This window comes from Schistocerca nitens, chromosome 4 (genome assembly GCF_023898315.1).
Source record: "Schistocerca nitens isolate TAMUIC-IGC-003100 chromosome 4, iqSchNite1.1, whole genome shotgun sequence".
NCBI classification, from domain to species: domain Eukaryota; kingdom Metazoa; phylum Arthropoda; class Insecta; order Orthoptera; family Acrididae; genus Schistocerca; species Schistocerca nitens.
Window position 1 is genome coordinate 904,189,207 of NC_064617.1, and position 24,738 is coordinate 904,213,944.

The following is a 24,738-nucleotide window of genomic DNA, read 5'->3' on the forward strand; positions in this document are numbered from 1 at the left end:
TACTTACTACAATACCACACCAATCTTTTGGTCCCACGTGAAGATACTTATGTTGTGTGTGTGACAATTTATTGATTTTCTGTTTAACTAACTTGAATGAAACCTAGTTAATCTACCTCTAACGTAAAAAGGTAGCGTATATTAAACTTAGGCAAAGTAAGTGGAAATAAATTATAGGAGTCTAATAGTAGTTAATTTCAGTTCAGCTAACATTTGCATTTCATGGAAGTGTGCCTTTACTAGTTTACATCACTGTAAGTTTTCTTTCATGAGGAGGCAAAGTAATATAATTAATTAACCTAGTTACATGGTACTTAAGTACCCTAAAAGTTGCTGTGAAGTCAGATAAAATATTTATCAGCTAGGATGACTGTTGGGTATGACAGATCTCTGAATGGACTTCAAAATTTAGAGCGACAACACTTTATACAGTGAAGCACTTTTTTTTTCCTCTGCAACTTCAGCTCATCACTTCTCAGTTGGATTAATTACATTGAGACTATTCCTATTCCTATTCCTCCTCCTCCTCCTCCTCCTCCTCCTCCTCCTCCTCCTCCTCCTCCTCCCCCCTAATTTTTGCTGTTCATCCATCATTAACAGTATAGTCATACCTGCATGTGTCCTTTAAAGCTATCCTTTTTTCTGAACTTTAAAACTTCTAAATAAACCCACCAATCTTTAAATGATTTAATATTGGCACCACTCAAACTCATTCACACCCATTTGCAAATAATGAATTTTAGTGAATTAGATTAGACGTATGTTTTGTTCCATCATCCATGGAGGGAGGCACAGATGTAGAACATGCCATAATATGAAAACACACAATACATATTTATAAAAAGAGATGCTGATGCCCCTTCCACAGATCCTTTGAAAGAGTCCTCATGGGTATGGAAGAAGTCAAAAAGCTAACACTTTTTAAAATCCTCATGTACTCAATACAAACACAAACAATTATATATATGCATAATGATTAAATTTTCTAAAGTTCCACATACCATATGGTTCTCTGTGGACAGGTTGTACAGAATATAATGAAAGATTTATGGGATTAATAAACGAAAAAGCTTACAGCACTATCCTTCTGGCAAACAGCAATCAAAATGGCAGGCTATCACAACACTAAGGTATTTTAATATATGAGGGTTGTTTGGAAAGTTCTCAGAATCACCAAGAGAGGTCATTGCTAGCACTACGAGTTGTTCACATGATATTCATTGGACTGTTGCCTGTAAACACATGTAATGTCACTGCTCTTTGAAGTGAGCTTTGGTGGTAACGTGGGTCTGTTGTTCCTGTGTAGTGATTTGCAAATATGGGGTGGGGGGGACAACAAGATTTGAGCAGTGATTAAGTACTTCGTAAAGAAAGGTATGAAAGCAAAGGACATTCATGCTGATTTCCAGAATACACTGGAGGACTGCTCCTTCATATTTAACTGTTGTGAAGTGGACAAAAGAACTTAAATTTTGTCAGGAGAGCTTACATGATTCACACATAGGTCTGCCAAGATGTGTCACTACTCCAGAAATCATTGCAAAAGTGCACAAAATGGTCATGGAGGATCACCAATTTAAAGTGCATGAAATTGCTCAAGCTTGCCAGGTGTTACCTGGAAGGGTGTATCATATTTTAACTGAAGAATTAGAAATGAAAAAATTATCTGCGAGATGGGTGCCATGACTCGAGATGCATACCCGATCCCATGTGTTGTTGCCATGGCAAAATTACATGAACTAAGGTATGAATTGTTGCCACACCTGCCTTATTCACCTGATATGGCTGTCAGATTTCCATCTCTTCCCAAAACTGAAAATTTTTCTTGATGGATGAAGATTCTCTTCAAATGAAGAACTGATAGCTGGAGTTGCTAACTATTTTGCAGGCATGGAGGAAACTCAATTTCGAATGGGATCAAGGCACTGGAACTTCATTGGACCACATGCATTAATCTACAAGGAGACTACAATGAAAAATAAGAAAGTTTCAGTCATGGAAGTAAGTTTTTTCTGTTCCATTCTGAGAACTTTTCAAATCACCCTCTTAGATGCTTCTGAGCACCGCTGTCATGTGGAATAATCATATTAAAAAATAGCTAAGATTAGGAGACTGCATAAATTTCAGATATAAAAAGTGAATATTTTAAAATGCATAAGAAAACAATCAGAAGAATCCATACTCAGTATACATATTAACATTGTATCTGAACCACATACTTACCTTGGTAGATCAAGTTTTCCAGTGTAAATGTAATTGCTGTCACCTGGAGAAAGCAGTGTGGGTTTGATAAACAACTTGCTATCTTTCACAACAGTATTCTCTTCACTGTCTGTGTACACAACAAACTGGTAATCCTGTCAATAGAAATTTACGGAAATATTGTGTAACTCTCAATTTTATAAATATAATCAGATGATATCAAAAATAGGGTAACAGTTGAAATACTACGTATCAGTAAACAAATGTAGCTTCAAAAACACATACAAGAATGATTAATTTCCTTTAAGCTCTGCCTATAATATTACCAATTCAATGTGTGTACAAGGTTAGTTCAGACATTTTGATTGTTGCTTGTTTCTGTGCTATTCATTTCCCTTAGTGTCAAATACTTCAGTTGCTCAAAACATAGTTTTAAAGGTAAACAGCCCACTAGTCCACTGTAAGCAACCAACTAATCATCATGTGAAATATTAATGGCTATTCCTCAACACAATTGTGGCCTCTGCTACTTCACATACTTTCACCCCAATGGTCAGTGAGATGATGTCCCAGACTTGTTGAATTGTTTCATTGCTGATCATGATATTAGGTGTCCTAGCTAATCCTCCTAAAGAAGAAAGGAAAAAGTGGTGAACCATGTTTAAATTAATTCGACCAGTAGGCAAAGCATCATAAACAGCATCTAGTTTCACACTTATTTAGTCAATTTTTCCCCATTCAGAAGCCAAAAGTGACTCCCAGTTCTTTTTTGACCACTGCACGTAGAAAGTATAAAGCTAGTCATTAATACTGCAGAACAAGAATTGAAGGCAAATAAAGAAATTTTATTATTTGTGTACAACATATAGTAGGCTGAGTACACATTTATTTGTGATCTGGCAGTACAAAAGAGGCAGTATTTAGTACAAAGAGCTGCCCTCTGTCACAACTGTCTAACCCAGATGAGCAAATCAAACTTGGTTAAGATGACAGATGCAGCTATGTCATTCTACACTGCTACAACTCTCTGCTTGCGTTCAGTCATAGTAGTTGGCGGGAGGTAATATTCCAGTCTCTCAGCAACCCATTATCAGACTGGGAGAGCAAGGAGGGGGGGGGGGGGGTGAGATATCTGAACATGCTGGCCTGGTCAACAGTGACACCCTCTGTATGAAGGTAGATCAGAACATGAAGAAAAACTTAGTTTTGCATTTTCTTTTTGAAAGATAAAGTCCTGGGTTACTTGAAGTTAGGGTGACAGCTTCTAGCCTTAAAATGACAAAAACAAAATTTCTGCTGTCCAAATCCCTGACTCTGAACTAGATGCGATCATGATTTGTACCTAATGGCACGTCATATGACCACACCATGTGCTGGCATCATGAGAAAGGCAGTCAGGCAATAGCTGTTCATTTTTGAGCATCCACACACTGCTATGCTTGGTGATGCTGTACACAAACCCAGGACTTGCCTCAAAAGTCTGGTGCACTCCTGGCTATAGTCTTGCCATTGAGTTCATCACTGTCTGCACACCTCTGCTGCTGTGTCAAGGCAAGCTGCAACAATTATTGCCATGCTTTCAGCCCATGATGCTCTGGACAGCATTGCACTGAGGATGCCTCTCTTGCTGCAAAGTAACTCATTTCCTGACTCAAGGTATGAGAGATTGCTGTATGATTCTCCACAGCCAAACAATATGTCCTCTCAGCACTAGTCTCATGGGGGGTCATTGAAATCTTGCAAGACACTGAGTATGGCCTTCCTGAGCCCATTGCTTCCATATTTCTATATTTTTATGACAGCTGTGAGACCCCCATTCAACATGAGTTGCATTCAAGGTGAGTAGCAATACTGCTGAACAATGAACATCAGTTTCTACACATCACAGTCCTGCTGGTGTGTAATTCTGAGTCATGCTGATAGATGTTTATTCTCCTTACAGAAGTTATAACACTATTGTCTCACTAACAAGTAACATTCCAATGAGATGTTGGCTTGAGTCTACCAGGATTAGCAGAGTCATGGCAGTGTTCGTCTACTGCTCTTAGGCTGCTAATGTGTCAGTTTTGCACAGTCAATGGTATGATACTTTCACATAACCGATGAGAGGCAAGGAAAGAGGGTATTAAATTTCTAGCACCAAAATAGAAAATTTTCTTCACAAATGTCAGACACAAATTACCAGGTAGTGGTTAGACTGGGACCTGATAGCACAGCTTAAATTTCTGTAAGTTAGATGAGCAGCAGTTAATTTTATAATCTTTGTTGTCAAATATTTGCCAGTTTTTTTCCATGTATTATGAATTACAAGGTTGTGGTTAGATTGGACTGTGACACTTTGATTGTGAGATGGTGAAGCCAAAGAATGTGAAAGCTGAAATACCTAGTTGTGGTGACAGATTGATCTTTAGCTTAGTCTGAGGCTTACGCTCAGTTGAAGTGTAACAGTTTTACTTGCAAAAAAATAGTGTTTGTCCAATGTTTTTTCTTTCAAATATGTAGCAAATTATGGGGTGGTGGTTAGGCTGAGAATTTGAAGCACAACTTAAATTGAATTAATGATCTTGACTGTCATGATATTTTCCTAGTTCTTCCAGATGTGTTCCAGTTTCATAGGCTGTGATATACTGGCATGAGAATGTGACAATATTCCTTCCAGATACGTCATCTGCCCACTGCTGCTGCTGCTGCTGCTCTCTCATTGACTGCACAGATCTAACAGCTGACAGACCCTCCCTCCTTTCCATCAGACTTCATAGGGAGCACTGACAACACTGCTACCCAAAACACTGAAGTATGTGGCCCTGATCCAGACTTTTACCCTTTTTTGGTCACAGTTTTAATGGTCAGAAGTGTCCAACAATTTAATATGTTTGTCAAATCCATACTAACCTATGAAGCCAGATATAGATATATCAGAAAACACTATTTGGTGATTAGTCATGAAGCACAAACTTTGATTGAGGGAGGGTAGGGAAGTAACACCATCTTGCTCTTTCTAATAAACCATTTACTGGACCATTGCCTGAAGCAATGTACAGAACCCACAGAAAACTTCAGTCTGGAAGGCTAGACAAGCATCTGAACCATCTATCACCCAACATCAGAATCCATTGTTCTACCATCTTGAATACATGAAATGCTTTTATTAGTATGAGTAAGGAAAACTTGAACTGAGAAGAGAACTTACGGGAGCACCAGCCAGCTGTATCTCGTGCTGCCATTTGCTTGGATTTAGTGTCGAGAAAGTATCTTCGAAAATGATGTGCCCCTTGCAAGCAGGCTTTCCATTGACAGTTGTTATTGTGTTGTCACACTTCTCTGGTGGTTTAGGTGTGACTGTTGGTTTTGTCACTGGTGGTGAATTCGTGACTGGTTTAGTAGTGCCTTGTGTGACAGGTCCAGTATCTGGTACTCCACTGTCAGGATCAATTAGTTCTGTTCAATAAAAAAAGCTTAATTAACAACTCCTACAAGAGCAAATAATGCAAAAATTGGAGCAGCATATTTTAGAGGAATGATGAGAGGTAAATGCTGTTCCTCCACTAAATGTCAGCAAATAGTTTTGAGAGAGAGAGAGAGATTCAGTATGCTAAAAAGGTCAGATAATGAGAGGAGAATGGAACAAGTCATTTACAGAGCTCAAAACAATGTAATAAATCAAAATTAAGTAACAAAATTACATTTCTAATAAAGGGAAAGGAAAATAGAAACTTTTAGACACTGAAAATCTATTTACATTTTGTTTTCCTTTCTTACATCTTGACTTTGCAGCTGCATCACAGTTCTTTTTGCCAACAATACATCCAGAGCAGTAGCAGTTGAATGTTTTGAATATTAGAGAGCAGTCTATCTCATCCTTTGCTGCAGAGTGCTGATATTTTCATAATCTTTCTTCATTATCTGATTCCCCTTGTTCAACACTATCCTGTTGCAAAACCAGAGCCACAATCTGATCACCATATTGCTTTTCATTGTTGACAGCTGTAGTGCCACCTGACAGCCACTCCTCTCCATCAGCAGGCTGCATATTAGTCTTCAGAGTTGCCAAATGAATGACTAAATCTGTAGTGTGACTCAATTTGTGAAAGTTCCTGTTTTTGGTTTAGGCTAGGGCAAACATCCCATGTTTCTTGTAGAGGGGTTTTGTTATGTTTTTCTCAAGCTTGAGCAACTGTGTAAATTTCATCTTTTCTGTTGAGGCCTATCATGGCTTTGAGAACATCAGAACCCTCTTCTATTTTCTCTAACAAATCATTGATGTAACTCCTCGTGTAACATTTTAACCATTCAATAACACCCTCATCCATTGGTTGGATTATTTAAGTCATGTGGGAGGGGAGGGGCCAAAACAGCTTTTATGTCACTTTCTTGAAGTTCAGACTCAAAGTTTGGGCAATACAATTGCATGAGATGGTGAGTTTATTTCAAGTATTTGTTAAAACCAGAACAAATGCACCATAAACGTTCTTTAAACAAATTCTCATTCATCCAAGCATTTTTGACCTTTGTAATAACCAGGAAGTATTGATGTGTGTATTTTTATGAAGGCTCTTTTATTTATTTATTTTTTTATTTGGTATGCTTATTCCATAGATCCGTACATGCGACTGATTCTTTCTTAAACCTACCAATTACAGATAACATCAATTTTTTGATCACCACTGGCATTGCTGCATATTGCAGTGGTCAGCCAGTTCTTCCCTAGTTTTGCATCAGACTAATTACTTTGAGGCAAGGGATTTGTGAGATAGCATTTCATTACTTTAGCACTGTCTCATCAGTGCTGTGCACTAATTGATCAGCTACCAGTTTAAATTCTGAGACTTTTTCCAAATTTTTCAACTAACTCCTGACCTGCATCACCAACAACAGAAACATTTTCACCTGAAATAGCAACTTGTCCAATGCCGTGACAATCTGTTGAAAAGTGAAATAAACTTTCACTTTGTTGGAATTCGCCTTCCTACAAGCCTTGCTCTCTCACCAATGTTATCACCATAATTTTGTTAAAATGTGATTTTTCTAACTTTCAGGGTTGTCTCTAAGTGTTCCATTTATTGTTCCACATACTGCTTTAAATATGTCCAACTTTCTGTCTATCATGTTAACAAGTCACAGCCCAGATATTTGAAATTTGCTATGTTCAATTACATCACTGTTAATTACTTTGACTATATTGTCGTTTACCTTAAAGTCTGTAGCTTTCATCTTTTATAATGAAATTATAAGATCTTGTTCTGTACATGTTTGGTTTAGCTGATATACTGCAAACTAGAGGCCATTGAGTGCATTATTATTTGTAAGCTCCAAGTTTTAACACTTATATTTCAGAGTTTATGTAATTTCATTTCCAGGTAACTATCTGATAACTTAAGAAAACTGTCAAAAAATATATTAAAAAGAGCTGGTGAAACAACACCCCTGCCTCAGTAGTTTAATTTTTATCTCCTCCATAATTTTCTCTTGTGTATTTATTACTATTTTTGTTTCATGTCTGATTGCCCTTAAAGAGTATGTGCGCATGTCCATTCATCCACTAATCTTATTGAAGATCCGTATGGGTAGAACTTTTGCACAGCTTTCAGCAGGATAATGTATGTGTAGTTTCCACATTTGCTTGTGTTACATCTTTTGAACAGACATGATGTTCACTGTTTTTCATTAGCTTGCAATTTATCACATTTACGAGCACATATTAAAGATGTAGTAATGTGAATGAAGTAGTACATGTATATTTGCTTAATTCTTCATTTTTCCTTCTATTCCTGTTGTCATGTTTGAGTGTTTTGTAGTTTATTCATTGTCATATTTTCAATACCTAGAAATTCCTTTCCTAATCAAAATACAAAACACTATCTTTCTGTTTGAACCATGTATAATCCTCCTTTTACTTTTATATCTGACATGCATGCTCATTGTATATTGTCTTTGATATAGTGGTTTTCTGACTAGTGACAAGAGCTTTCCATATGCTTTGTTTTTATTTTCTGGTATCCTCAAATGCTACATACCCTACACCCTTTTTTTTGCATTTGTTTTTCTTTCCCCTCTAGTTGCTTATTACATTTTCTATGCAAGTTCTTATACTGTTATTTTCTTCTTCATTATCATTGCTAATTATAGTGCAAAATGAAATGAACACACAAAATATCAAGGAGCAAACATTTTGAATATCTCCTGAGCTGTTCTTGGGTATTTATTTGCTTTTCTATTTAACTAGTGATTTAACTATCAACACTTTTAGACAGTGGTCTGATTATGTGCCACATATCCTGTAAACTCTGGTGTCTTAAAGATTTTTCGTTTTTCTATTTGCAGAACTTGACAGTGTCCTTTGAGAAAAAATCTGCAGTCACTGTTTTTAAAGCACATTACTTGTCTTTATGGCATTCATTTCTTAAATGACTAGTTTCGGTTCAACATTAACCATCCTCAGAGCTTTATGTATTTGTTACAAGAGTAACCATAGGCATAGCCAGGATATGATTTCAGGGAGGTTTCAACAAATTAACATCATAATGCAGTAGAGCTGTAATAGAACAACCATTTAACTAAAAAATATTATCATTAATCAGAAATAGTAAAATTCTTTTGTCGATATCTCGATGTTTTTGTATGGCAGTAAACATTGCTTAGAGATAGCAGTGAACATTTGTGCAATCCACGTCCATCCAAAAAGTGGTTTAAATTCAAACAACAATGAGTTAGTAAGCTGGACAAGTAACACAATGGCCATCACAAAGAGAGGAGAAGTGAAGAAAAGAATTTCCGTTTTGCTCAGTGCTGACAACAAATGTTCAGTTTCCACTTCATAGGCCCATCGAGATGATCTATGGTAGGAGTAGGGAAGTAAATTTAGTGTTTATGTCTGGTCGACAGCTAAGGTCATTAGAGACATTTGATGTAAACAAAGATGTGCACACTGTAAATGAATTTAAAAACCTGTTACGACAATTCAACTTCATTTTTACGAACTGCAAACCCACAAGACAGTCCGCTTGTCTCGACAACATACTTACAAATGTCAATAGAGAGTTACTGTCTTCAGATGTAGCTGTCTTCGATTTCTCAGACCATGACTCAGTTTGGGTAAAAATAGGTAGTACAGATAGGCCTAACATGGAGTATAAGGAGTTTAAAGAGCCTAAAGTAGTCATCACAAGACCAATAACGCAAGAAAAATTGTCTAATTTTATGGTCTCACTCAGTAATTATGACTGGTCACATCTGTTTAACAATAATGCTCAGGACTCTGCCAATACATTGTTTGATAGATTTTTTCATTATTTCTTAAATATATTCGAGACTAACTGCCCTCAATACAAATGTAAAGTTAACCCTAAAAGTAACAGTAATAGACATAGGGATAAGAGTCCATGGTATACCGCTCAACTAGCCAATATGAAAAGAAGGTTGTTGTTGTATATAGATTCTTACAGACTTAAGAAAACTGATATGGCTAAACAAAGGTACTCAAGAGCACAAAAAGAATATAAGTATGCTTTAAATGAGGCCAAAAAACAACATAACCTAGTCAGCATTGAGTCATCAAAAAATAAATGCAGAAAAGCATGGACTATAATAAATTCAGTGGCCAAAAGCAAGCAGAAAGTTGAGGTAGTAATTTCAGCAGACGAATTTAATAACTACTGTATAAAATCTGTTAACCAAATCAGGGAAAGCATTGTGAGGCCACAAGAGACTGTTGTTGATCTCATTAAATACCATAATGTAGACTACACCCTGAACGATAAATTCCTTTTAACAGAGGTCACACCAGATGTTGTTTTAACTCTTGTAAATAACTTTAGACCCTCTGATAGTGAAGATATATATGGTATTTCTTGTAATATGTTAAAAAAGATAATTGGCTACATAGTATATCCTCTTACTAAATGTATAAATAGATGTCTAATTGAAGGAGTATTCCCAGAAGTATTAAAATTATCCAGGGTAGTGCCCATTTACAAGAAAGGAGACAAAAATTGCCCATCTAGCTATCGCCCAATATCCCTGACACCTATTTTATCTAAAGTTTTGGAATCCATCATCTACTCCCAGTTGTGTGATTATCTGACATGTAATAATATTATTACTCCAGTACAATTTGGCTTTAGGAAGGGCAAAGCCACAGTCCATGCCATTGACTCCCTGATTAAAAAAGTGCTTAATGCTTATGAAAGAAAAAATTTTGCTCAGGCTACATTTTGTGATCTGAGCAAAGCCTTCGATTCTGTGGAGCATATTTCACTCCTCAACAAACTAGTTTATTACGGAATCACAAACAGTGAAGTCGACAACATTTTTGAATCTTTCCTCAGCAACCGTAGACAAATTGTTTGTATTGGTAAACAGAGATCACAGCTAGCTGAAGTTAAGTGCGGTGTGCCACAAGGCTCAGTATTAGGACCTCTGCTATTTATCCTAATGACAAATGATCTACCATCCTACATAAATACTCACTCCATTCTCTATGCAGATGATACCACTTTTTTCAATATCAGCTCAGACATTGATATGCTCCAAACTGTGGCAAATGACACAATATCACAGGCATCAGTCTGGTTCCGAGCTAATGGGTTCCTGCTTAATGAAAGTAAAACTCAAAAGATTGTATTTAGTTTGAGAGATCTGCCAGCAGAAGACTACAAGAATAGTGTTAAGTTCTTAGGTATTGTTATAGATACTAAACTGACTTGGGAGCCACATATTAAATACATTAGTGCAAGGCTGTCTAGAGTGGTGTATTTGTTAAAGAATTTAATAAACCATGTACCTGCGGCCTATGTAAGATCAGCCTACTTTGCTTTTTTTCAAAGTATTATATCTTATGGGCTTCTAATATGGGGCAATAGCTCACACCTTCAGGACATTCTGGTACTTCAGAAGAAAGTAATTCGAATTATCACAAACAGTGATAAACTGGCCCATTGCAAACCACTGTTTATCAACTTAAAAATATTAACTGTGATAAACATGTATATTTACACTGCCCTACTGCATATAAAGAGCAACTTATCAGAATACCAGCGTAGAAGAGATGTACACTTTCATGGAACCAGGAATAGTAGCAATCTTGACATACCTTACTACAGATTATCCAAGTCATTGAACAGATACGAAGTGGTGGGTATGAAGATGTTTAATAATTTGCCACTAGAATGGGTAGAAGCTCCATTTGATGTATTTAAAGACAAATTGTTCAGTTGGTTAGCTGCAAACCCATACTACTCACTTCAGGAATTTTACGACTGTAAAATATCATAGTGGTACCGATTTGGAGAGTGTAGCATAATTTCTTTAACTGAATCAGTTATGATGCAATGTTTTCATATTATTTCATTTTAAATATTGTATTTTATGTAAAACTTATGTCACATATTGATCTTTAACCCATGTATATATGCTGTATAACTTGTATATGTGTAACTTGACTTTGTCAATTGCTGTAATAGCTAAACGACAATAAAATTTCATTCATTCATTCATTCATTCATTCATTCATTCATTCATTCATTCATTCATTCATTCATTCATTCATTCATTCATTCATTCAGACAGAGATTTGGCCTTTTTTTTAACGGAGGGGAAGGAAGCGGGCTTGGGATTTTCAAGGAACCATTCCGGCATTAGCTTAGAGTGAACTGGGAAACTGTGGAAAACCAATACATATATAGTCAGCTCTTGGGTTGTATCCAGGTCTCTTAAATGTGAGTCTAGTGCTTCAGGCACTACACCACCCTGCTTTGTACTATGGTAGAAATGACAGGAAAAGCGCAGAGTAGGAACGTGAATGTTCAAATGTAATCCTTATCAGTGGTTATGAATCTGCAATTAAATTGTGTATGTTGTATTAGTGTTAGATTGCTAAGGTAGGCAATGGCCGGCTACTGGCAAGGAAACTTCTGCAAGATTATGGGTCCATTTAGAATAGTTTATGGACGATTTTCAGTTAGAGTACTAAACTATATAAATCTGCATAAATCTTATTTAGTGTGAATAAACTTTAATGCTTCCTATCTTGTGTGAACTTAGTAGATTTCATTGGAGGTTCTGCATTTACCAAATGTAGTCCACGTTAATTCATTCAATGAGAGAGAGAGAGAGAGAGAGAGAGAGAGAGAGAGAACAAGAACTGTGATAGCAGTACAACTTTTGTTAAGACATATTGAATGGATACTTTTATAATAGAACTTACGTTAACACATACTGACAGCAGTAGCAACAAACTGCACAATAACTGTTGTTGCTAGCAGCAGATTTGGCAGATACCAGATTAGGAAGAAACACAGCAAAGGCATAAGTAGAATTTAAGTTTTTTTTAGTCGTAAATCCATACAACCAGTCTCTTCATGTATTGCCGAAGGTAAGATGGCGGCTAGTGTTGATATGCATAGTGTTCATGCGGAAAAAAGTGAAAATTACACCGATAAAAACAACGTGTGCACGAATTGTAGTGATGAAATCAGAAAGTTAAATGATCGTTTAAGTAGTCTGCAATTAACCATTAATACTCTGATGAGCGAACTAAAAAAACTTACGACCAGAAAGCGTGAACCTACATCAAACTTGCCTCACAGTAACCACGAAATTCCAGGCAAAGTGAAAAACAAAGTGCCTCATTCTCAACAAAGGTTATTGTATGACCCTAATACCGCGTTTACAAGCAGGTTCAGTGTGCAATCAACCGTGCAAGGTAAGAAACATTGTGCATGTGAAAACTAACTTCCGAGCTGAATATGAAACTACAAATACGCGGAGTGATACATCCAAAAGAATGCCTAACAACTCAACTACTGTTATGAAAGGAAATGAAACTGAAAGACCTGAACACTTGCGTGACCCAAATATGAAGTATATGTCCAGCGCTGATACTAAATTGTTTGGCCATAACGACGGTGGACCTTCTAAACAGGCAGAGAAAGCTAAACGAAGGAAAGTAGTTTTGATGGCAGACAGTCATGGTCGTGGATTTGCTCGCCTTCTGAACGGTCAGTCCACTTTACAAACAATCGCTTACATAAAGCCTGTTGCTTCTATGTCGGAAGTTTGCAATCATGTACGATCCACAGACGTTGCTGACTTATCCTCTGAAGACTTTGTTGTGCTAATTGGTGGGTCAAATGACGTATATAAAAACGAAACCCACAAAGCAAACAAGAACTAAAAAGGTGCTTACGACAGTTGACACACACAAATGTTTTAGTGCTGAACATTCCACATCGGCATGACTTACCGTGTTGGTCATGCGTAAATAAAGAAATAATCAATGCCAACCAACAAATTTCATTACTTTGCAAACATTTCAGAAATGTAGAACTCGTAAATGTTAATAATATTGGGCGCAGATTCCACACATTACATGGATTGCACGTTAACAACATGGGGAAAAAACTGCTCGTCGGAAAAATTGAAGAAATTATCACCAAGAGGCATCAAACACTCAAAAGTAAAATCATCCTGGATTGGCCCCCCAAATATTCGAAGGAAACAACGCCAGCAAGACCTCACTCACCAACGTCAACAACAAAAGAAGGAACTAGGTGCCTCCAATATTCGGGCACAATGAATGCAGTAACAGCTCTACCAATTGCAGACCCAGATCAAACACCAGCAGCAATATCATCAACAGCAGGTGCAGCAGCTGAACAACTACCAGGGGAACCAGACACAGAAGAAAATGCTGCTGCAGATGATAATAGAAGAATAGGTGCACTCGGGAAAAGAAAAGCAGTACTTCCAGCACACCTGAATGATTTTTTATTGACAGGGTAAAGGTAAGTGATCAATTAAATATGCCAAAGTCTAACAATAAGCCAAAGCCTAACAAACGCTTTAATTTCATGCTGATTCATCAAAATGTCCAATCATTGCTAAAAAAATTAAGTGAAGTTGAAATTTTATGTACTGATGAGCTAAAAAACGTTTCTGTTGTGTGTATAACTGAACACTGGCTGCCTAAAGATGCAATGTCAGTCACAAAACTTGCAGACTTCAATCTTTCTTCATCATTTTCTAGAATTACATCCAGTCATGGAGGGTCATGTATATTTGTTAAAAGTGGCATTGATTATTGTAACATAAAATGCATTGAACTGTTAGCTGAAGAGAAAATTTTTGAAGTATCCGCAGTTGAACTCTCTGCATTAAAATTAATAATCATCTGTGTATATAGGAGCCCTGACGGGAACTTAAATGATTTCTGTCACCAACTAGAAGCAGCTTTAAATACTATAAAAAACTTGAACAAAACAGTGATCATATGTGGAGATTTTAATATTGATTTTCAAGAAATCTCAAAAGACCAGCAATGCTTGATGACCCTACTGGAAACATATAACATAAAAGCCACCATAGACTCTCCTACAAGAGTTACACCAACAACTAGCTCAACAATTGATCAGATATTAATAAACACAAATGTAAATCACAATTTATGTGCCGGAAATCTTAATACTGGCTTCAGTGATCACTATGCACAGTTTATTGCTTTGCACACCCCAAGTGAAACAACTGAGAAAGAGGAACTTGTAAAAGAAGCAAGGAAATTCACTAACAAACAAATAAACCTTTTTGTACAGAGACTAAGTGAAGAAACTTGGTATGAAGTGTATACCTGTGAAAATACTAACAAAAAGTTTGAAAAATTCATGGAAATCTTCATGTCATACTTTGAAGCTGCATTTCCATTAAAAAAGCAAAAATGTCAACCTAACTTCAAAAAGAACAAATGGATTACAATAGGTATTAGAATATCTTGTGCAGAGAAAAGAAGATTACATGATATAGCAAAGACACACAACATGCCTCATGAATTTCATTTGTACCTGAAGAATTACAAGAGGATCCTCAAAAATGTTGTAAGGAAAGCTAAAACAATGGCAAATAAATACATTGAAAACTCAAAAAACAAATCTAAAGCTATATTGGAAGTTATAAAAAATCAAACAACAAGTGAAACTAAACAATATAAAAATGTGAACTTATGTTATGAAGGACAAATGATTTCTTGCCCAACAGAAATTGCAGGGACCTTCAACAAATATTTTGCAAACGTAAGTGAACAGTTGGTGAGTGGACTGGAAGAACACAACAAAATATCACCTCCAACATGCGATAGTGTGAGAAGTGTGTCTACATCTTTGTTCCTTTCACCCACAAATTCTGAAGAAATTTTATCAGTTATACAAACCTTGAAAACAGGCTACTCATGTGGAATTGATGGAATACCAGATGCAATTATTAAAATAATGCTGTCTTGCCTTAGCTGAACCCTTGACACATTTGTGCAACAGCTCATTGGCATCAGGAACCTTCCCTTCATGCTTAAAAACAGCAAAGCTGAAACCACTGTTCAAAAAAGGAAATCCAGAATGTGTTTCAAATTATAGACCAATAGCCCTACTGCCTGTATTTTCTAAAATTTTAGAGAAAGTTTTTTTATAAGAGATTGATTTCCTAAATAAAAATAAGATTCTCTCTCCTTCACAGCATGGCTTCAGGAAAGGCTATTCAACTGAAAGTGCAATATTTGAATTTCTTAATGAAATCTATACTAAACTGGATGCAGGTGAGTTTGTGACAGGCATATGTCTTTATTTATCTAAAGCTTTTGACGTCATTGACCATAGTGCCCTACTGCAAAAGCTTGACCAGTTAGGAATTAGAGGTATATCCAATGAGTGGCTCAAGACATACCTATGTGGTCGCAAACAGGTGGTTGAAGTGCAATATACTGACCATAACAAAATCAGCTACTACTATTCAGGATATGAAAATGTGAAATATGGTGTCCCTCAAGGATCAGTATTAGGACCCATTCTGTTTCTCCTCTATGTCAACGATCTTATGTACAACAAGTATTGCCAAACTACCCTCCAATTTGCAGATGATACAAGCTTCCTTATTAGTGGTAAAACAGAAGAAAAACTAATAGACTGTGCTATCCAAACAATGAACAGTGTAGAACAGTGGTTCAGCTACAACAAGCTAATTATAAACAAAGAAAAGACAGTAGCACTGAATTTCTATAATGTAAAAGGAAGACACCACCCAAACATAGAAATATAACTTAGGGACAGAGTTCTTGAAAGTGTTGACAGCACTAAATTTCTGGGACTCTGGCTCCAGAACAACACAAAATGGGCGGTACATATTGAATATTTGCAAAGAAAACTAAGCAAAACCTGTTACATGATACGGATCTTAAAAACTTGTTGCAGCAAAGCCAGCCTGTTAAATGTATACTACTCCTATGTGCATTCTGTAATTAAATATGGCATAATCTTCTGGGGCAATACAACAACAAATATTAAACTTTTCAGGATGCAAAAGAGAATACTAAGAATTATTGAAGGGGTAAACAATACGAAATCGTGCAGACCCATATTCAAAAAACTGTCAGTTCTTCCTCTTCCTTGCATTTTTATCTATGAAACATCAGTTTTCATCAAACAATATATCAATAGACACCCAGATATCTTATTAAAAATGAAGATATACATGCACACAATACAAGGCAAAAATCTGACCTTCATGTGAAACGGGTGAGAACATCATTGTGCCAAAAAGGCACACTACATACTGGGATAAAGATTTTCAATAATCTACCTAAACATATTAAATCAATAGGTAAACTCTGTAGTTTTAAGGCTGAAGTAAAGGCATATTTAATTGATCATTGCTTTTACAGTCTGACAGAATATATAAAAGCCAAACAACAAAAATAAAGATGCATTATTAATATTCTAATTTGTATGTTGCCTGTAATGTTTGTTGTATTTATGAATCTGTGCTAAATTACTTCAATATCTAGTCCTTAGGATTGCAATACAAACTGTATTTTATCTTGTAAATACCTAACCATGTCCAATATCCTTGTATATATTCTATACATATAGGATTTGAAGGACTAAATAAATAAATAAACTACAAAAGCACTGTATATTGTGTATGTATTCGTCAGAATGGAAATAGATTACAAACAAAGTAACTTATTTCTTTTTTATTTTAGCAAATACACATTTATATAACAAGTCATTTTTTTTTTCGAAAAGGAATCTACGACTTCTGATGCATCAAGTTCTATGCTGTAGTGGATGTTCATTAGAGCGAAATTGTTGAGGCTATTTTCGGAAACTGTGTTCCTAAGATAATTTTTTAATCTCCTTACGCTGGAAAATGTTCTTCCTGGAGCAGCTGTTGAAACTGGTACAGATACAAAATCTGAATCAGTACGTAAATGTTTGGATCCAACTTTGAATCACACAGATCGAAGAGCCAAAAACCGGCTTTGGAGAACTTAGAAGTCATCTGTGCCTTCCAAATGTCAGATTCTGCTTTTATTACTGATGTGCTTTTCTCCGGAAGAAGTGACGAATACATTGATATCGCCTGATCAACGTCAGTGATTTTATCGAAATTTTCTGGCACTAGACCATAAAGAACACATGAATTTGCGATGCTTTGTGAATCTTTTAGTTAACTGTGGAATTGTGTGCTCAAGGAATGGAATAAATAAATTCACTCTGTAATATGTAATTACATCCACCGCAGGCGTATTAGAGCGGTTCAACTGCTTCCCAGTAAGACGTGGCGCCTGCAGCAAAGCATTTTCCTCGTGACATTAGCTTTGCTTCTGCAAAAACCTTTGTAAATTTATCCTCAGCATTGACTCAACAACTGCAAGGCGTTAAGAACATTGTCAACATGATGAAATGTTGCAATGAGGTCTATATTGGTTCCTTGCAGCTGTTTTGATATCTATAGTGTGTAGCTCATCACTTTTTGAAGAACCACTAAACTCATCACAAAATTTGAGGAACGAAGTGTGTATCAGTTGGGCAGCTTGTCTTGACGTGTCCTTGTTGTGGCTATCTGCAATTTTTCGAGGGCAGCGACAATTGCTGGATAAATTTCCTTGAAACGGATGACTGCTTCGTGCTTGTGGACCCATCTTGTTTCACATAGTGCAAGTTAGTTTTGTGTGTGTCCAGTTGGCAACGGTTCGCGAATTTCGTCTTTTAATACTGCAGTGCGTTTAGCAGAATGACTGACGTAAGACGTAACAGACTACACAATCCCCACCCAATTTCTGATTTCTGCTCGTGAACATGTGTCAGCAATTGCAAGTTTAAGCGAGGGTGCACTGCAATGTACATAAAGAACATGGGCGCATTCCTTAACGAACATACGCTTGGGCCACCATGCAAGTGCCCACTCAAAGCTGCAGCACCGTCATAGCCTTGACCAACTACATGAGAACAGTCAAGTCCGTGTTTTTCAATGCTTTAATGATTGGCTTTGGAAGGCCGAATCCAGTAACATCAATAGTTGGCATATATTCGAGGAACATTTCCTTAATTTTATGGTGATTAACATTCTCCGAATCAACATACCGAAGGCAAAGTGAAACTTGTTCTACGTGTGCAATGTCAGTAGTTTCGCCATCAAGAATACTATATATTCTGGCTTTATTTACCTCATCAATTATTTTACGTTATATAATTTCACCACAAATAGCAATGTCATTTTGAATTTGTGGGCTGGTACACAGAGCGTTCTTTGGAGCTGTTGACAAATGCTCCAAAATATGTTTATATCCAGACTCTAGCAGCATAACGCAGTAACGCTCGAAAGTTACCATCGTTCATTAGCTGTCGCTGAGGTTCCAATCATGTGTAAACTAATCCAGAGTCAGTACGTCCTCTTAAAGGAATGCCTTGTTTACCACAAAAAATTATAGCTTTTGCTATGGACGTCTGTTAACTTATATTGTCTTCTTGCTATCGTTTTCTCTCTGAAGACAATTGCTCAATTACTGTAGACATCTTTGAGGAAACAGTTTTAAGAAAACTGTCTGCCATTTGCGAATTTCGCTTGTGATAGGAAGTTTGTGTACGCGTTTGAAATACCTCCAACGCTTTTTTCCAATTTGAAAAAGGCTCACACACGAGTTTTCCTAATCGTTTATGTTTTCCTTGCCTAAGCATGAGCGACCAATAATGACAATTTTTGCAGAAGGCTCCATTTTTTAAAATCAGAATACGACAGCCAATGGAATCTGTCCAACCATTTCAGTTGAAAGCTAAAGTTTCGTTTTGACAAAACAGGAAATTTTTAATCATTTGACGATACCCTTTAAACGATCATCAACTTGTGAACTTTGATTTGAATATAAACCTATGTCTAATGTATTAAAACCATTCGAAGCAGATGAGACATCACGTAAACTTAAGTCCCACGCTCGAAGTTGCAGATTGATTGATGCTGGGAGGCAGTGAGCAAGACGACTGCTGAGTGGCCAGAAGTACCTGCGTTTGTAGCTCTTTCTGATAATGAGGCCTCAGCAATCATTACGTCTTCACTATCTCCACTCGACACATTATGACTGGCGGGTTCGACAGTTGATGCGTCTAAATGTACCAGCTTGTGAACACATTTTTTCTAATATTCCAAGCCCTTAGATTTATTTGTATTCTTAGCTTTTCTTTTCTTTGTCTCCATTTTTGTGATGCAGATGACCCTTTAAAAAACACTAAAATAAAGAAAATTGGCAAACATGCGACTGGTTATTATCAATTTTATTCGGCTGGTTTAGTCAGATTGCAAGTGTGCTAATTTAACTTTAGTTAACACCAGTCACTAAATGACAGTTATTAGGACAAGAAAATTAGCGCTCTGCCATCCAAAAATTTGTGGAGTTCTGAAAACTGCATCACTCAAATAGGCTTCAGATATGCATAATCCAAGCTTTGCCCGATTTCTGAGTGGAGCTCCAGTCTTGATGAAAAGAAAACCACCGAAATTTCAGACATTTCTCTGGATCTTCTCAAATTCTTTCGAACTTAATCATTTAATCTAAGAAGTCAAGGTTACTAAATCTGTCGTATTAAGTTCTGTATCGATTGGGAAAGAATACTTTACAATTTGATTACATTTTGCAGTGCAAAAAACTAGTTTTTCACCTTCAGATAAACACTCATTTCGTCGACATAATACATGCAGTATCTGAGATTAGTCAATTTGACGAAACAATTTCTTGGAGAAAAGTTGTGGAGCATCTAAATATATTGCCAAAATAAAGTGTCGAAAAACCTAGTTGTTACCGGTAGTATATGTCGCCAGTTACCAATTTTATAGAAAAATCTTGGTTAGTGAGAGTAAATTGACTTTCCATTCACTGGCTTTTTGTAGCATTCATTCATTCTTTCTTTTATTTAGCAGCACACACATTCTCTGGATTTTGTTGCTCTGCTGTCGAAAACGTGTTCTCTCTACCTTTTTTTTTTTTTTTTTTTTTTAACTGCATTGGACGCTCAATCCACACGGTATGCCACTGCTTCTATTCAACCTATGCCACAGTGAGAAGAAAGGAAACAGACAATATGAACTCCGGCATGTAGTAACACGATACTCAACACATGGTTTTCACACAAGCTCTGCCAAAACAATAGATTTTACCAGCCGAATGAATGCAACCATTTGTGAACTGTGCAAAGAACATTGTGAAAGGTATCTTGCAGAAAACAGCAGGAAAAGATGAATGTTAATAAAACTAGGACTACAACAATGTGACTCAGTTTTGTATTTGCGTATTGTATTTTCATGAAATATATCTGGCAGTGGGGGAGACAACAGTTATCAGCTAAGCATTGTTTACTTACGTTCGTCAGAGGGAGTCAGCACGACGTCTGAAAGGTTTATTTGTACCGTAGTGAACGTGCTATGAACAAAGTAAATTTGACACGGTGAAGGAAAAAGACATACAAACTTTTACTGACAGGACTAAGACGAGAACGTATGGTAAACATGTTGGTTTTGGTGAAATGTTCAGCTGTTGATGAATGCAGCAAATCTTATTAAAAGGTTCTTTATGCAAAAACGGGTACAGACAATGGGAAATAAGTCTTACATTTATCGATCGTCAGTTTTTGTGCGAAAAACGTATCACAGGGTTGCGTGAAAAACGAAATGTAGATTCCGATTAAAAATAAATCGGGTTCGTGACGTTACAAAGACATTTCAAAATCGACAATGGAATTTGTGACAAAACGGAATAATGACTGGAGAACTCAAGTAAAACTTGAGGTGGGTCACATTGATCTTGTTTTTGATAAAAAAAAATTTGACGTCAGAAATGAACAGTTGAACATTAAGATCTGCGAATATGAACAAAGTTCTGAGTACAAATAACGGAAGGATATCAGAGTTCGACGTATATATCTTCAGAGGCTCATTGTAATAACGATTTGGGAAGTCGGGCTAACTACTGAGGCATAAAAGCGGTCTTTTTTTTTTTTTCGCGTAATATCCGTGAATGGAACCGACGGCGAGGTGGTGATGGGCTACTTCAGTGTCACTGTCTCACCACGTCGTACCTTGCGGAGCACAATTATACAAATGTAAATTTAGAAAGGAAACACTAAAAAACAGGTGATATTGCACACACTAGTCGTTTCTCTTCTACATAACTACTTAAACACTTTTAAAAAATTCTCACCACGTCAGTAACAATTTCTGCAGTTTCTGGGAAGAGGGATGCCGATGGTAGCAGTAAGCTGCTGCCGTGTGAATGAATGACTTCTCACTATGCCCAGCTTCGGAGCTGTGACAACTAGGGTGGGTCTGATGCAGGGACTGCACTACCTGCAATTTCCATTGCTCCAGACAAACCGCATTCTTTTGAGGCTCAGTCCAGACATTGGTGGCAATATCGTCGTGTTCCCCTCGCGCACTACGCCACGCTGGCATAGCCGCAGTTTGAAAACGAGGTAGCTTTGAAATAAAGATTACATTACAATCGATTTTAAGGTCAATTCTCCCGTTTTTAAGCTTCGTCAAATTTTTGGGGAGGGGTATGTGTTTGGGCGTTCAACCCAACTTTCAACAAATTTACGTGCCGAGTCATATGTCATACAATAAAATGTGTGACATAGCATGTAAATTTGCTGGTAACTGGATGAGTTACTCTTGTAACCAACATATTTAGATCTTAGGATGGTTCATTTTGAACCAAAACGAGTCATTAAAAGTTAATGCAATCAAAAATAATGATAAACCAATTTTTCATTTGCAATGATGTAATACCAACCGCACATGTATAGTCAAGCTACTTCTGGGACATGTTAAATGTTAAAGTTACTCTACTAGGCTTATTATATTACTTGTCTCATAAGCAAAGAACTATTTCTGCTTCTTGTATGTGTGATGGAAGCTCATGTATAACAGGAACATGAGCAGACCTCATACCTATAGTATACCTATAGGTATTTCCAATTTGAAGATGCTGTTTTGTTTACTTAATGTGACATTGCATGCTTTAGTTAGATAGGAAGAAACTATTACCCTCAAGATTTCAGACAACTTAACATTTGAAATCTTCTAGAAGTAGTGTGAACTGTATTATCAAATACTTTTGACAAGTTATTAAAAATATCAGGTGCCAATGTTTTTTCATTTAAAAATTACACAGTGGTGCCAAAAGACAAGAGATACCTGCTAATATGTTAATATGTTGGACCTTTTGCACAGTGCAGGGCAGCAGCTTGACGTGGCATGGGTTCAGGAAGTCATTGGAAATCCCCTGCAGAAATATTGAACCATGCTGCCTCTACAGCCATCCATAACTGCATTAGTGTTGCAGGTGTAGGATTTTGTGCACACAGTGACCCCTCAATTGTGTCCCAGAAAAGTTTGATGGTATTCACGTCAGGCAGTCTGAGTGGCCAAGTTATACTCTCGAATCATCCAGAATGTTCTGATATGGTGCACTATCATTCATAAAAATTCCATCCTTGTTTGGGAACATTAAGTCGATGAATGGCTGCAGATAGTATCCAAGTAGCCAAACAGACCCATTTCCAGTCAATAATTGATTCAGTTTAACCAGAGGATCCAGTCCACCCCACGTAAACAACCCACACCTTTATGGAGCCGCCCCCAGCTTGCACAGTGCCTTTTCGATAACTTGTGCCCATGCCCTGCACCACACAAACTATCATCAGCTCTTACCAACTGAAATCTGGATACATCTGATCGGGCCAGCCCCGTGCTACTGGAGAAGTCTGGTATTTTCATGAATGATGGCACTGGATCTAGAAGGTGCTAGCATTGTCAATACAGGGTACACAACATGCAGCACGACCTGTAAGACGACTTCGTCGGCAAACTTTGACATAAATAAAACCTACTACTTTTACATTTTGTGCTAACAGATGGCACCACTTCAGTACTTTACCCAAGCTCGTGACAGTATTTTGCAAAATCGAGACAGAACTGGTTCTTGTTGGTATGTTGGGACATGAAGGCCGATAGCGGCCACAGTCCCAAGATATTGGGATGGATGGCAACATGTTGTAGATAGTCTCAGAGGTAAAATTATTGTGGTGCTGAAAGTTTATCGAATTTTCATCAAACTGGTGTGGCCTTTCCTTTACATGCCCAGTAAGTCTTCTGCAATTAAGTCATGGATGCAAGAATTTCCGGACTTACGACAGACTGAAGTTTCGTGAGCCATAGCTGGCACTGGAACAATGGTTCTGGGAAGTTAATAATTTTTTATCAGAGACGTGAGTAAGGTGTGTGAAGTCATCGTCCATCACTGCTTCAACTATGCAACCACAGCCACGATTACTTCTACACAAACCACAAGGCAGGACACTTTTTCAGTAAATTTTACTAACTGGAAGTTCAGAATCCAGTTAAATTTCAGCAATTATGTAAAAGAGTTTAAAGACTGCTGTCAGAACGTGGAATTGGTATTAGTTTGGCTTGCCTCTGTTTTAGACCTGTGAGTACAAGTCTGATCTTGAATTCACAGTAAATTTCAGAAGTAAAATGTAATGAGCTTGCTTCAGAGATTTGTTACCGTAAGAAGATACACATTTCTTTCAGAGGGTTTAATAAGGTAAGAATCTCCTGTTTCCTTGCACCAGCAGCTTACACTGTTCAACGGACAGATGTATTCTCAGTATCGAAATGATACTGAAGGTAGGCAGTGCTATGATTAAGGCATTGTTCTTTTAACAGAGTGAATTTTACAATCGAGCCCCTGAATTCGTCAGTTACTTCGAAATCACTAGTCTGTCGCCTTAATTGTTTAACAGCAATCCCTTTAGTATGCGCACGGTTCAGTTTATAAAGAAAATTACAAAAATATCGTGAATTGCTGAATTAAATATAATGCAAATACTACAGTGAGCGACAGGGCGAATCTTTAATGTTCAGTGATAACTTTTGTGAAGGTTGGTGATACTGTCTGTGCTACAGCCAAAGCCACGCGCCAGGCCTTCAGATGGCAGCTCCAACTTCTGATGTCGCGCGCAGCAGCAGAATGTGGTGGTGGTGGTGGCGGCGGCGGCGAGTTCCTATGGGAACTAACTGCCAAGGCCATCGGTCCTTAAGCTTACACACTACTTAAACTAAGGACACACACACACACACACACACACACACACACACACACACACACACACACACACACACACACACTCACTAATAACGCGGAAGGCCAGTTTCCGTTATTCATTGTAA

At 37.2% G+C, this 24,738-nt stretch overlaps 1 protein-coding gene across 2 annotated transcripts in view; it reads right to left on the reverse strand.

The window, feature by feature from the left end:
- Positions 1-24,738, reverse strand: part of LOC126253463 (beta-1,3-glucan-binding protein-like) — a 324,996-nt gene that overhangs the window by 236,832 nt on the left and 63,426 nt on the right. For both annotated transcript variants that reach the window (XM_049954818.1, XM_049954817.1), the window contains exons 3-4: positions 5,393-5,640; positions 2,224-2,357 (exon numbers count right to left, since the gene is read on the reverse strand). In XM_049954818.1, coding sequence (XP_049810775.1) covers positions 2,224-2,357; positions 5,393-5,640 — 382 coding nt within the window. The remainder of the gene's footprint in view (positions 1-2,223; positions 2,358-5,392; positions 5,641-24,738) is intronic.